This window comes from Coffea eugenioides, chromosome 11 (assembly GCF_003713205.1).
Source record: "Coffea eugenioides isolate CCC68of chromosome 11, Ceug_1.0, whole genome shotgun sequence".
Classification (NCBI taxonomy): domain Eukaryota; kingdom Viridiplantae; phylum Streptophyta; class Magnoliopsida; order Gentianales; family Rubiaceae; genus Coffea; species Coffea eugenioides.
The window spans coordinates 37,544,569-37,559,400 of NC_040045.1; the positions used below are offsets into that span (position 1 = coordinate 37,544,569).

The 14,832-nt window shown below is 36.9% G+C and overlaps 3 protein-coding genes across 3 annotated transcripts; all 3 read left to right on the plus strand.

The window, feature by feature from the left end:
- The first annotated feature begins 248 nt into the window (after nucleotides 1–248).
- Nucleotides 249–3,247, plus strand: LOC113752503 (probable inactive receptor kinase At1g48480). The gene is made up of 2 exons (XM_027296616.1): nucleotides 249–1,575; nucleotides 2,300–3,247. The coding sequence occupies exons 1-2, from the start codon at nucleotides 249–251 to the stop codon at nucleotides 2,866–2,868; spliced, it is 1,896 nt and encodes a 631-aa protein (XP_027152417.1). The 3' UTR covers nucleotides 2,869–3,247.
- A 4,147-nt stretch (nucleotides 3,248–7,394) lies between these two features.
- LOC113751670 (probable inactive receptor kinase At1g48480) lies at nucleotides 7,395–9,664 on the plus strand. The gene is made up of 2 exons (XM_027295759.1): nucleotides 7,395–7,762; nucleotides 8,969–9,664. The coding sequence occupies exons 1-2, from the start codon at nucleotides 7,414–7,416 to the stop codon at nucleotides 9,535–9,537; spliced, it is 918 nt and encodes a 305-aa protein (XP_027151560.1). The 5' UTR covers nucleotides 7,395–7,413; the 3' UTR covers nucleotides 9,538–9,664.
- A 1,300-nt stretch (nucleotides 9,665–10,964) lies between these two features.
- On the plus strand, nucleotides 10,965–14,721 carry LOC113754321 (probable inactive receptor kinase At1g48480). The gene is made up of 2 exons (XM_027298704.1): nucleotides 10,965–11,471; nucleotides 14,013–14,721. Exons 1-2 carry the CDS (start codon nucleotides 10,973–10,975, stop codon nucleotides 14,591–14,593), a joined length of 1,080 nt encoding a protein of 359 aa, XP_027154505.1. The 5' UTR covers nucleotides 10,965–10,972; the 3' UTR covers nucleotides 14,594–14,721.
- The last annotated feature ends 111 nt before the right edge of the window (nucleotides 14,722–14,832 follow it).

Consider the following 14,832-nt stretch of genomic DNA (forward strand, 5'->3'; position numbering starts at 1 on the left):
ATTCATTGAATCTAGCTAACAAAAATTATACAAATCAAACCTTGATTACCAATAAATCTAATTTTGGCTCAACATCCAATTGGGTAATTAACATAATAGTCCACGCGGAAGAAAAAGAACACGAGTGGTGTTTTTGACCATTGACTTGGATCCATTCTGTAGTTTGACTGAATTGAAAAAATATATATAAATATATATATAAACCTTATTAATAAGAAGTCAAGTTTTCAGACTAATGTAGGGGAAAAATGGTGCATTACCATCATCTTCTTCCAATCTTTCTAGCAATTTTCTTTCCTTTTGTTTCAACTATTTTCTCCGACTTAGCCGCCGATAGAGCCGCCCTTCTCCGCCTTAGGTCCTCCATCCGTGGGCGGACACTAAGGTGGAACGCCACTAGTCCCAGTCCATGCAGATGGGAAGGTGTTACATGCAACACCGCTATCAACCGTGTAGTCTCCCTTCGCCTCCCCGGGGGTGGTCTTTTCGGTCAGATACCGGAGAATACTATTGGAAGCTTGACTGAGCTACGGAACCTCAGTCTCCGCCGTAACTCCCTATCAGGGGCAATCCCTTCTGACTTGGGTTCATGTACAGAGTTGCAGTATCTTTATTTGCAGGAAAACCGGTTTTCAGGTGATATTCCGGATGGCTTATTCAGATTGACCAATCTTTTACGTATAAATCTTGCTAGGAACAACTTTTCTGGGGATATTTCGGCGAATTTCGACAAATTGACCAATTTAAGGGCTTTGAACTTGGAAAATAACCGATTCAGTGGCTCACTTCCTGAGTTAAATAGCTTACCTAATCTAAGGGATGTTAATGTTTCATTCAATAATTTAAGTGGTCCAATTCCTTCTCGTTTAAAGGGATTTTCTTCCGGATCTTTTTCGGGGACTTTGCTGTGTGATGAACCTTTGCCTTCATGTCCTAATCATGGAGGAAGCACTAATCATGGAGGAAGCAAACTGTCTGGTGGTGCCATAGCTGGGATAGTTGTTGGATCAGTTTTCGGGTTGTTTTTGGCTCTGTTAATTATCTTTATTTTATGGAGAAAATGCAGAAACAGAGAAGTCTCCCAGCAGAATGAGCGGTCACCAATACCACCTTCACCAGTGAAGCCACCAGAATATGATTTTAGAAGTCCTAGGCCTTACATACCTAGAGAAGATCACGGGTCGAGTAACGGGTTCTCGGGTCCGATCGTGGTGAATGAGATTCCGGGAAGGGCAACTCGGAATGTTGAGAATGGTGATGGTGGATTGGTCTTTGTTGGGGATAGTGCTCAAATGTTCAGCTTGGATGAATTGTTGAGAGCATCAGCTGAGGTTTTGGGAAAGGGGATTGTTGGGACTACTTACAAGGCATATGTGGAGACGGGTGATGAAGTGGTTGTGAAAAGGGTGAAAAATGTTTGTATTTCAGAAGAGGAGTATACAGATAGAATTGAAGTATTAGGGGCTATGAAACATGAGAATTTGGTGCCTGTTAGAGGATACTTTTATGGCAAAGAGGAGAAGCTTATTATATTTGAGTCCATGCCAATGGGAAGCTTGCATTCTATTTTACATGGTAAGCCTTTCAACCTGTGTTTTCTGCTTTCAGTATATATCTTTTCTCTATATTGGTATATTAGTCCTTGCAATTCTTCAGCTATAGTTAGCCATTAATTGGTGACAATCTTGTGTTTACACTACTTGATAGCTGGACTTAGTTTAATAAGCACCTCCACTCTTCTTTGCCTGTCATTTGGTGTTTTTCCTTATGAACTCTTGGTGATTTTCTACATTTATCGATTGTCAGAGTATAGGAATATTGCAATTATGTCCTGTCTTGTCTTCCTATTCCAGTTTTGTCTGTTTGTGTATTCTGCAAGCTGAATTTTACATATAATCTGCAGCATTTAGTTGTTCACTCTGTTTACTTTGTTCTGCTCTTTGTTCTGTGTTAGGATGCTTGTTTGGAGGTCTGATAATTATAGCATATCTCCTGATCTTAATGTTAACCTAGTTTTCTAACCAAAAAATTTCAGACTCCGGTCTGGTTTTATCATACGTTGGAAAAAAGGAAGACATGATACTTCAAATTTCTCTACCAATTCACTCTTGAGGGTTCAATTGTTGTCCTAGATTACATATCTGAATTTAAAAGAATACAATTGTAAAAGCAGGTTACCATACAGGCAAAACATCAAAAGATGTCATTTTAATGCAGATATCTACGTACATTCTTCAGCTAGACTGAATGACTTGGTTTCTTTCTCAATTCTCACCTTATAATTCTTGCTTTTCTGCAGAAAATAGAGGGTCAGACAGAGCAGCCTTGACTTGGGTGATTAGGTGTAGAATTGCGTATGGCACTGCCAGTGGTATAGAGTATCTTCATTCCCTCAGATCGAGCAGTAGCCATGGAAACATCAAGTCATCCAACATCTTCCTCAAGCAGTACTACGATGCCTGCGTTTCTGAGTATTGCATAACAAGATTGGTTTCCCCCATTCCTACTTCAGACCTGATTGGTTACAAAGCACCTGAGGTGGTTGATTCCCGCAAGGTCTCCCAGAAGGCTGATGTCTATAGTTTTGGTGTCTTACTTTTGGAATTATTAACTGGTAAACAACCTAGAAACGCCCTTCAGGAAGAAGGAATCGACCTCCCCAGATGGGTGAAATCAGTAGTTAAGGAAAGGTGGTCTATTGAAGTCTTTGATCCTGAGCTTCTCAGGCATCAGAACTTTGAAGAGCAAATGGTTCAGCTGTTAAATCTTGCGATTTCTTGCACTTCTCAGCACCCTGATAGGCGACCATCCATGCATGAAATTACTATGCAGATCAAAAATATTTCTGGAGTTCCAGTTTCAGACTGAATTTATCATTAAGAATGTGGGATAGTCATCTTTTTCAGATTTTTTTTCAATATTGCAGCGTGAAGGAGTCATGAGGCTCATCTAGATTTAGAAGTTACCATCTGCAATTAGCTTTTCTAGGTTTATTAATTTCTTTCTCCTATTCTTTAGGCAAATTCTTCATTTCCAGAGCATTCTTGAACCATCAGACCTCTTTGAAGATAAATCTAAGGCCTATTCCTCTTCACTATTCTCCATTCTATGGATTTTCTTGTCACTAGTTAGGGAACTTAATCTTGTTGTGTACATACTTCCTGTTTTTCTGTATGGCCCTTGACGTCCAAAGCAGTCCAGGGAGATGGTCAGTTGTTCAGAGATGTAAAAACCTCATTCAATTTTATTTTCTGTTCAAATTGCAGTATTATCATAGTTGCAGTTGCAGTATCATCATTGTTGCAAAGTATCTTTGTCTCTTCCTCTGCTTGTTTGTTTATGAAAGACCCTTATTTTTTGTGAACTTAATAATCAGTTGCTTTTCCTTTTTTATTGGTAATAACTCCTTAATCAGTTACATGTCTCCTGATTACTGGACTGGACAACATCTCCTGTCTGTTTTTTCTGATTGTGAAGTCCTTTTTCTTTGTCTCTTTCTCTTCTTTCTAGAAATTTGCTACTTCCTTCTTCACTTGCTTTCACTTGATTTATGTTGCTCATCACTTAACCTTTTCATTGTCTTTGTGAATATCCTGTCATTCTCAACATGAAACTTTCTACAACAACATGCATAAATTAAATGGCAGAAATGCAGGGAATCTGTCTCCTCTTTTGCAGAAAATGGACATTGTTTGATTAAAATATAAGTATTTGAGACCAGGGATGAAGCAGTGTTGCTTTTGATGCTATCAAGAACTGTTCTTTCTTTTTTTTTTCCCAACTAAATATTTTTCTTCCCTTAGGAAATAAAAAGATAAATCAACAAATTGTTGTCAGCATGGGTTGTCGGACAACCATGGGCCCCATGTTTGGATACGTTAGAATGGTTCTGTTGGACACGAGTTGGCCCAAAAGTTTGATAGGTTCAGGTTCATTTACTTCCAGTCTAACGAACACGCTTCCATGCAAATGCTTGGCATAACTTCTCAAAACCCAAATCCAATTTAATTTATATTTCAAACAGAAGATAAAGGAGTTGACCTTTACTCTTAAACCTTAGTTGTTGGGTGTTTAATACATAATCAGAAGTTATTGAGTGAAATTCACGCCTAAATAAAATACTAATTTTCTCATATTTTCTCAATGAAAATATTTAATGCTATCATTCTCTGGAATTTCTCTACAATTGCTGTCACAATCCCTGTATGACACCTTCTTTCTTTAATGTGTTGAAATTACTATCAATACCAAACATTTATCATACAAAAATGACAAAAAAAAAAAAAGTTCCATTTGATCATTTTCAGATGCTCTTATAATACATATAATCCAAATTCTTACATATTCTTGCAGAAGCTGTTGAGTAATATTACCAGCTAAAACTTGTTTGGTTTCATTAATGGCAAGAAGGGCTGCTGACAAATTGGTTTTCTTGGGAGATGGTGTTGCAGAATATGAGTTAGAAGACTTGTTCCATTCTAATGCTCAGGTGTTGGGAAGGAGGATTTTGGGAGAACTTACAAGACCAAATTGGAGCTGAAGGGCATAAAGAAAACTGTGGCTGTGAAGAGGTTGAAGCTTGATAAATGAATTGAAATTTAGAGACAAGATTGAAGAGTTAGGAAAGATGGCTCATGAAAATCCGCTTTCTATCAGGGCTTATTCCTGTGCAGACAATGAAAGACTTCTTATATATGATTATGTGTTTATGGGAAGCTTGGCTTCTTTCCTGCATGGTAAGCCTTTTAAATCTGATGCTACATTCCATTAATGCAGAGTTTCTTTTCTCTGTGCTTTGCTTGCTCTATCTTTTGCCTTTTTTGGCTTGCCGAAGTCAAATGCATAATTGTCCTTGGACTAGATGAATCTATCTTTAATAAATTCTACACTAAGTTTATAAGTAGCACTGCTGATATTGTTACAGTGGCTACTCTGTTAAACATGGTTTTGATTTCGTTTGGTCTATCTCTGGTGGTTTTGATTTATTCCATGCATTTGACTGAGAAGAAGGCTTTAGAAATACCTGTTTTTTGTGGCCTATGTTTTCAATTGATGTCTGCATCTTCTTAATTAAGCTGATGGCGGTCAAATTTGACAGGAAGAGGTAGATGAATGTTCAAACGGAATTTATTTTGTCATTATGAAGTGAAAAGTCAACTGGAACGTCCTGTATGCTGAGCATGCAACATGGAAATTTAATTTACTTTGAATAAGTCCAGCTCCCAAGTTTGGCAATTAAAACATCTATGACATAAAACCTGAATTTGAAGCTTGAAATTGTCTAATAGGTGTGTCCTCCAAAAACAAGATTTTGATGAAATGAGATCCAACATGTGAAAGCAAGATTAAAAATGAAGAATATCCATATTTTTTTTATGCTATTTCTGACCAATTGTGATTTTCATTAAAGAAGTTCAATATGATTCACTGTGATAATCATATTGTGAAATGAGGACTGCAGAAGCAAGTCCTACTTTTCATTGACTTCAGACAACAGACTTCCATTGCTATGAGTATACTAATTAACAAGGCAAAAAGTCTTTGGAAATTAAACTCCTTTAATGCCATGTTTGTGATCATTTAAGGGTTATGGCACTGTCAAGCCTAATGACATTTTTTTCCACTAATTTAGTTGACATCAGAAGCGTTAGACAAAAGCATATGTTATGCAAGTTCTTTCTGTTGCTTTTGTTCAGATACATTATCTGATTATGTAAGGGATACATTTTTATATGCAGTCTCTTATTGCTTTCTGTTTTGCTTCTCAGGAACTGGAGTTGCAGCTAAGACTCCCCTTAATTGGGAAGAAAGATGTACCATTGCTTATGGGGTTGCTCATGCAATTGCCTACATTCATGCACGAGGGTCTAATGTTTGTCATGGAAACTTAAGGTTCCCCAATGTTATGTTAACATATTCTTTCGATGCCCGCGTTTCTGACTTTTGCATAGTTGAAATTATTCCCCCTAGCTGCAAAGCAAATCTGATAGAATGTTACCGTGCATCAGAGGTGATTAGCTTTGGCCTCCATGAAGTTTTCTCAAAAGTCTGATGTGTACAGCTTTGGAGTCCTACTGTTGGAGTTGCTCACAGGCAAGGATCCTTTCCTGAAGATTTAGACTTACCTAAGTGGGTAAGGTCAATGCTTCAGGAAAAACCCATTACGGATATGTTTGATGCTTGTTACAAGAATATGATAGCTCTGGGGAACAAATGGTTCAATTGTTACAACTTGCAGTTTGCTGCACTTTCGAATATCCTAGTAAAAGGCCTTCAATGGCTGCAGTTGCTAATCAAATTAAACATGTCTGTAGATTTGAATAAGGTCAGAGCAATCAATTATGGCCGCCATCTGATATGTTCTGCAATTTCTGTTGCAATTACAAATAAATCAAAATCGAACTGATTGAGAATTGAAGAATTTTTCACCTTATAATCCAAAAGTAAAAAGAAAATCTTCAATTCATGATGATTGATGATCGGTAAATGCATTTATCTTTCTTTCCCTTATCTAGAATCTTACACTACCATATATTTCTAGAGAAAGGTCTGTTCAGTACAGAAAGGCCCATTATGTTGTTTAAGCATAGTGAACTGTTCACCAAATGCAATTTCAATGATCTAATCTGTTTCTGAAACCCGATCAGCCAATACAATCGTTGGATTTTCAACTATGCGCAAAACCATATAACTCCTGGCAACTTTCTGGGAGTTGTAATAATCAACTCACATAGTGTCAACAGACTCAACACTGTGTTCAGATAAGTCAATTTTGCCTTCGTCCGTGAAGAAGTAATCTGAATAATCATTTGATGACATCCAAAAGAGAGAATATTTTGAAGTCTGTTGCAGGTTTTCTTCCAATTTTGTGCGCCACTTGCATCATGAATGATCTGATTATTAGATAATAATGTAAAATGAACATATTTTAAAGGTAATGAACGATTCTGAGCTCTGGGCTTTCTTGCACGAAATTAAAATTGTTAATAGAGAACTATCCTGTGTCCACATGTGGTTAACGTATCTACGCTGCTGCCTTAAATGAAGAAGCTGACTCTGATTTCTATAATAACCTCGGGCAGCTGAGTGTTTTGTACATAAACAGGAGGAGACTAAGTCCAAGTCAAGCATAACAGCATAAAGAACAAGCTAGACAGTTGTATTCACATCGCACTGGGGAATTTCTCTATAATTGTAGTTTCTTTATTCATTACCGTCCCAATCCATCTGTGAATGCTCATTTCAGCTTAAAGAAAAAGCAACCAGGATCCAATAAGTAGAAGTCAAGGTTTCCCAATAATCATTATCATATCCTCCTCCATCCAAGCTAACCCCCCCTCCCCCTTCAAGTTTATCCAATATCTTCCTTACTTCTTGTGATCACACTTGTTCAATATATCTTCTTGTGCCGAAATGGCATTGAGTGCTGATATTTCTGGTGTCAAATTGGTGTTTTTGGGAAATGTTGTTGGAGAGTATGAACTTGAAGACTTGTTGCATTCTGATTTTAGTATGTTGGGCAAGGGAACTTTAGGGATGTCTTACAAAGCAAGATTGGAGTTGGAGGAAGAATATACTCTGGCTGTGAAGAGAGTGAACGTTGGTAGATTGTCTGAAATGGAATTTAAAGAGAAGATTGAAGAATTAGGCAAAATGGATCACGAAAATTTGCTACCTATCAGGGCATATTGTTGCATTCAAGAGAAAAGAATACTTGTCTATGATTATATTCATATGGGAAGCTTAGCTTATCTCTTGCATGGTAAGCCTTCCAATGCTTCTTCTTTCTTCATCTGCTAGTATCTGGCTCATACAATTTCTTGAACTTGTTCTCTGCTGAAATTGAATATTCAGAGTTTTGTTTCCTTTTGATTCTTTTGGTCTGATTTCCTGTTTAGTCCCAGGTTCATATATTCATTCCTAACATTTTACTGGAAAGAAGAGCGAAATTCTGTGAGCATTTTGTGAGCTACTATTTTGATAAGTTCCTTTATCTTCTGAATTTGTCGCTTCTGAGTAGCATTTAGGAGAGATCAGAGATAGCGAGTTCTGAAGCACAAGGAGCCTTGTTAGTACATAATATAAGAGAACTGCTCTTACTGTGAGTAACTGGAAAATCATCTGATGAGATCTTGATTGGAAATACTTAATACAGCTCAAAGTCACTGATTTAAAGAACTCAAGAGTCTATTAGTTTCTTACTGCAGCTACCTTACTTCTACGTACAAGTGTATGGGTACTGGCTTAGAATGGTCTAATATGAACAAGTAACAAACTACTTCGATGACACAGATTCTTTAAGATAAAATGGAGTGGCCGGTCTTCCTTTTCTTTTAGTTGCAGCAACAAATTGGAACTCTCAGAAAGAAATTTTATATTTCGACCCCAGTTTTATTAAGATATGTCAATGGAGACTGGCGAAGCATTCTTGTTTATCACAGAATAGGGACAAAATAGGTCATGTCTATTGACTTTATCCAAAAATATGTGCTGAAAGAAAGTAAAGAAATGATAAGGGAAGTAATAACCTCTGAGTTAAAAAATTCCTTCTCTGATGCCTGTCTGTTCCCACTTAATACTATGAAGTCCAAAGGTGATCTGAGAGAGACGCTTATTCCTAAAATACTAAATAAATTTATGTACCTGAGGTGTATTCTGTTTTAGTCCTTTGTACTTTAGTTTGAACTATATTTTTTCATCCCAATGTGTCTGTTTTTAGTTCCAAATCCCTCTTTTCATAATTGTATTTTGGAGCCAGTCAGAGGTTTGCCAAGATTGGACTAGCTTAGAGTGAGTAAAATTTACCAGTTATCCATAGAGAAGGTTTTCATTTCAATATATGTCATGGAATGACCTTTGCAAAATTTAAGCTCTTCTATCTTCTCTCCTTTTCCATTTCTCCTGTCATTGGAATGACAAGTCTATGGTTTTTTATGGTTTCTGAGTTGCTTACTCTTTTGCTTCCTAGGAAATGGAGACGCAAATAAGACTCCCCTGAATTGGGACATAAGGTGCAGGATTGCTTATGGAGTCGCTCGCGGTATTGCCTACATCCATACACAAGGATCTAACATTTGCCATGGAAACTTAAGGTCATCCAATGTGTTCTTTAACAGCTCTTTCGATGTCCGAGTTTCTGAGTTTGGCTTAGCTCAACTTGTTCCCGTAGAATCCAAACTGATCCTAAATGAAGGGTATAGAGCACCAGAGGTGACTGGCAACCATGAAGTTTCTCAGAAGTCTGATGTCTACAGCTTTGGAGTCCTGCTCCTGGAATTGCTCACTGGCAAGGCCCCCCTACGTGCTGTTCGCGAACTAGAAGGGATAGACCTAGTTAAGTGGGTAAGGCTGATGTTTCAGGAAAAACCCATTCTTGATGTTTTTGATGATGATCTGGTGCTAAACTATGAGAGCGATGAGGAACAAATGGTTCAGTTGTTACAACTTGCGGTTTGCTGTACTTTCCAGAATCCTAGTAAAAGGCCTTCAATGGCTGCCGTGGCTAATCGAATTGAAGAAATCTGCAGAATTAAGTAAGATACAGCCATGATCAGTCAGTCATAGCTGCAATCAAATATGTAACTTGATCTTACTTGCTATTTGCCAATCACTTGAAACTCCAAAAGTGATGCCTTGTACGAAGCTAAGATAACATGAAACTGATCAACGCATTGTCAAATTTATGGTCAATTATGGAGATCAATCTCTCAGCTTCGCAGCTTTATGTCTCTTCCCCTATTCTTGAATCATGCAAAAACAGTCTCTCAAACCAATCAGGACAAGATTCTTTTGTTCCTTCACCTGTGATTATATTTGTTTTAGAACATTAGAAATTACAAGAAAAATATGTAGGGGACGAAAATTAGGGGGGGGGGGGGGGGTGCAAGAGCATTGGCATCATGGAATAAATTCAAGATTACCCCATAAAAGAATTGGAAATATTGAGCTAACAAAATTGTTGTGGTCTGTTAAAAGATTTTCTTTATTATCAAATCATAATTGGAACAGAAAAGGCGGCATTTGTGTACCAAAAATGATCACTGAAACCAACAAGCAATTCACTAACTTCATCAACTAATGCCCATGAAATGTCCGAATATTTGCTCACTAGTTTCCATATCTTGTAACAAGTCAAAGACAACGTTAACGTAATGGCAATGCATAGAAATTTAGCATCTAATGCTTATTTGGGTTAGGTTGACTTGAGTTTTTTCTAGTAATACGTCAAAGACTTTGTGCCAAGTACCCTAACTTTCTTTGCTGCAGGTCCATTATACAGATTATAATAAAGGGTCGATATCACACATATGTTGAACTTTTCTGTTTATCTGCAAACTTCTAAGAGATAATCTGGACAATAATTGCACTACAATTTTCTGGAACATTCAATGATTTGACAAGCACTTTTCCTCTCCTCTTTGTAGTTGAATGAGTCTAATATTTACATTTATCACAAACATTGATGCTCTTGTAGAATGGAAAATCATAACAAACATGGTGTGGAACACCTACCCTTGGATTTTGGGCTCAACTGAATATTTTCAACAAAAATATCCCATAAAAATCTTTTACAGTTAATTACTTCATGCAGTAAAATTTAGGGTAGCTGCTATATATTATTTTACTTTCCTAGTAATTTTTATTTCTTTATAAACTACACTTGCAGCAGGGTAGCCCTGAGAAATCCATTGAAGTTTATCGAATTCTAAAAATTAGTTAGTTTTACCACCACGTTATTTCAATATTTCCCCCCAGAAAAACCCAAAACCACCATAAACTATATCAACCAATACATTGATTACAAAGCAGATGAACTGTTGCTATTTATAAAAAAAAAAAAGTTGCTGATTTTCTCTGTCTTTTCTTCGTTGACTTCTCATGATTAACGAAGAATAAAAGCATAAATGAAAACTGCAAACAAGGGGAAATAGCATATACCTTTCTCTGAAAAAACACAGGAACATAATTACTGATGTTGGATGCATCAGTCTCTAACCATTTTCTGAACCTAACTGCCTTTTGTCTTTTTGCATATTTTTTACTATGTTTGATTAGATATCGATATAATGAGTCTCTGAAGATCAGGAAAAGAGATTTTGATAAAATATTGCAGCAGCCAGAAATGGTTTATCAGAATCAGACCCCAAGTGCTGGGAGTAAGCTGGTTTTCTTTGGAAATGGAGATGGTGGCTATTCAGTAAAAGAGCTGATGCATTCAGCGTCCAAGGTCTTATGGAAGGGAACTTTTGGAACCAGTTTCAAGACAGAATTGAAGGGTGGAAATGCTGTGATGGTCAAAAGGTTAAAGGGCAGTTGTTCTTCTGAGACAGAATTCAGGGAGAGAGTTCTAGAGATTGGAATTTTGCTTCATGAAAATCTGCTTCCACTCAGAGCATATTGCTGTTATCAGAATGAAAATTTTCTTGTGTATGATTGTATGCGTATGGGAAGCCTGGCAAAGCATTTGCACGGTCAGTTCTCTTATCTTACACTTGCTTATGCAGTTTAGATTACATTTTTCTGTCCTTTCCTGTTCCAAAAAAAAAAAAAAAAGTTGTGTGAGGAGAGGTTTTTCGGATAAAGGTTCGATTCTATTCTGAGCACCTGATACAGGAATTAAAGTTGTTTGCATAATCACAGAAGTTACATGTGTAGTGTCACTCTTGGTTTCGACTCGGCAATACTGATGGAAAATTCAGGATTCTGTCCCCAGGAACCCGCATGATCTTAATAGGATGGAAAATTCTGTTATGAATTCATGATTAATGACCTGTTTGAGTTGCTTAAGCCTAAGAACACACAGATACACACGCACATGTACACACACCGGGACAAACATTCTCTGAATAAAGAACTAGAAGCCAGATGTCTACCATTTTAGACTGTATACCAAGAACCAACTCCTCCAATGTTGTTTTGCAATGCCATCTGGGCTGCTCCTCAACTAACCAACGTTGTTTCCAAATTGCACAATACATCTCCAGTTAAAAAACAGCCCAATCCTGGTCAAGCTGCTCCGCCTGCTTTCACAAAACTCGTATTCCATTTTTTCTGCACTCTGTTTCAGGGCTTTGCAGAACGGCTTATTTCCTTTGATACAATTTGTTCATCTGTCAGCACATTTAGCAGTTGTCAAGTTTACTTAAATTCTAGCTATTTGCTCTTCAATCAACTACTTTGCAGTAAAGCAGGTGCATCGGAGATGTCAAGGACTAATATGATGCTCTTTCTGCAGATAACTTGTGGCCATTTTCCACAGATAGCAAACACTTAAAAAGTATAGTTTTTAAATTTCTTACACCAATAAAAGAAGATGAACCTGAGCATAAAGATCTAGAATAGGTTTTCTGTGGTTTGTTTTATTTTATTCTTTTTTTCATGAAGATAAGCTCTGAAATCTTACAAAGGACTACACATAGTTTGTCAGTTGACTAGAAATTTCCAAACGTTTAACATGTGAACAGTATATTTATTTTCTTCTATGAAGAAGACCAAATTGGGAAGATATCAGTTTTCAGCGTCATTAATTTACAATGAATCTTCACATAACAATTTGTTGACATGTTTATAGGATCTATATCAACACTTGGAAATTAAGATGCAGGGATTTGTATCCTGAATTAAGTAAAACTCCCAGTTTTTTTCACATTAAAAATTGCTTCGCCCCTAGCTGATATGCATTTTTAAGAAGACTTTACCTTTAATCTAATAAAAATCTCAACTAATTCTGTGCTGTTCAAGCTTGAAATTCAACCCTGATATGAGCCTACTTTCTGACATGTTCTAGTAGCAATTTAAAAAGGAAGGATCAAAATTGTATCTATTAAAAAATTACCAGCTTAAGGGTTAAGGAATGACATATTTAGTGAAGAAGATGAACAATAAAGAACTATAAATATTAGGGTTAAATACCAAAAACCCCCCTATGGTTTGACTAATGTTCACTTTACCTCCCTATGGTTTGAAAACTTACAATTTGACTCATCGTCGTTTCAACTAAAGTAAAAGTCAGGCGGGAAACATCTAAACTAACATCTGAAAGGAAAATGTCAAAATTGCCGCTCTATAAGTCAAACCCTTGGAAGAATGCTTCGTGCATTTGAGAATAGGTAAAATACCAAAAAACCCCCTGTGGTTTACCAAATATACACTTTACCTCCCTATGGTTTGGAAACCTACAATTTAATTCCCTGTCATTTCACTTAAAGTGAAAGTCTGACAGAAATACCGTTATTGTAGATGTTTTCTATTAGACTTTCACTTTAGTTCAAACGACAGGGAGTTAAATTGTAAGTTTCCAAATCATAGGGAGGTAAAGTGAACATTAGTCAAATCACGGGGAGATTTTTGGTATTTAACCCTAAATATTAAGCATTAGGAGGTTACCATTCACCAGTCACATGAGTTGCTAGAGTTGCTCAACAGCATCTTAAATACCAATAGGCGGAGATAAATAATTAAGAAGCAGCAAAGTATTATCCTAAACATTCACCTTCTAATAGATTGTTTGCTCTAACTCAGTATTTGCTAAAAACCATGGAGTCAACTTCATCTCAAGGGTTGAACAAGTTGTTGGTGCTTGTGTGGATTCCTGTTTAGTGATTTTGTCTCCTTGACTTCTCCTGCCTAATCTTATATGCTTTGAAGGCAACAAGCTCGGAGTCAATTTAACACATTGACAGGAGTTAATACCTTGCCTTTATAGCCATGATTGTATATCTGCTGCTGTTTCTCGGTTTTATGTCCAATTCCAATTAGAGTAGCTTAGTGCATTTGCTGTTTGCCTTCACATTATTCTGGTCTAAATTCATCATATGACCATCCACCTCTATTTTCATGAATTCATGTTCAATGCTATAGGTTCTCAATGCGATACAAATAGCGGAAATTTTAAAACAACTAATTTACTGACATCAAACAAGAAGAAGTACAGAAATCAAGTCTAAAGATGAAACTAGAAGCAAGTAATATGAATAGCTTCTGACTCTGCTACTTTTTCCTGCTGGACACAGGAAAAACATCTCCAAAGGACAGTCCACTTACCTGGCAAGTCAGATGTAAGATAGCTTTTGGAGTTGCCCGGGCTATTCATTATCTCCACACAACTGGTTCAAACATTTGTCATGGAAACATAAGATCATCAAATGTCCTCTTGACTGATACTCTTGATGCCCGCTTGTCAGAGTTTGGCATCGTTAGACTTATTTCACCAGAACATAAACCCGACCTCATTAATGGCTATCGTGCACCAGAAGTGAGAAATGCTCATGAAGTTTCTCAAAAATCTGATGTCTACAGCTTTGGAGTCCTGCTGTTGGAGCTACTAACTGGAATAAAGCCAGTCGGCACCATTTCTCCGACTACCGGTGTTTACCTGGCTGAATGGGTAAGAACAATGATCAGGGAGAAACCAATTCTTGAAGTTTTCGATAATGAACTATTACTCGAGTATCAGGCTGACTTTGAAGGGCAAATGGTTAAACTATTAGAACTTGCAATTTGTTGTACTTTTGAGTATCCAGACAGAAGACCTTTAATGAGCGCTGTATTAAAGCGGATGAGGGAGACTTGTAGGTTAAGCTCTGAAGATTAAATTGTGTTAAGCGCTCATGTTTATCTGAGGCTAACTTTATTTGCATAATCTTGATTCAAGTTTTTAACCGATGAAATTCTGATAGGTGTTATAGTAGCTTGAAAGCAAAGGCAAATAACACCTTGTTGCAGGGTGTACAAAGACAAGTTCTTCTCTTTCTCTTCAATGTGTATATTTTTGCTAGTTTCGTTTGTTAAGGTCTTTTTCTGCTTACAAATTTGAATTTGGTTAGAATCTGG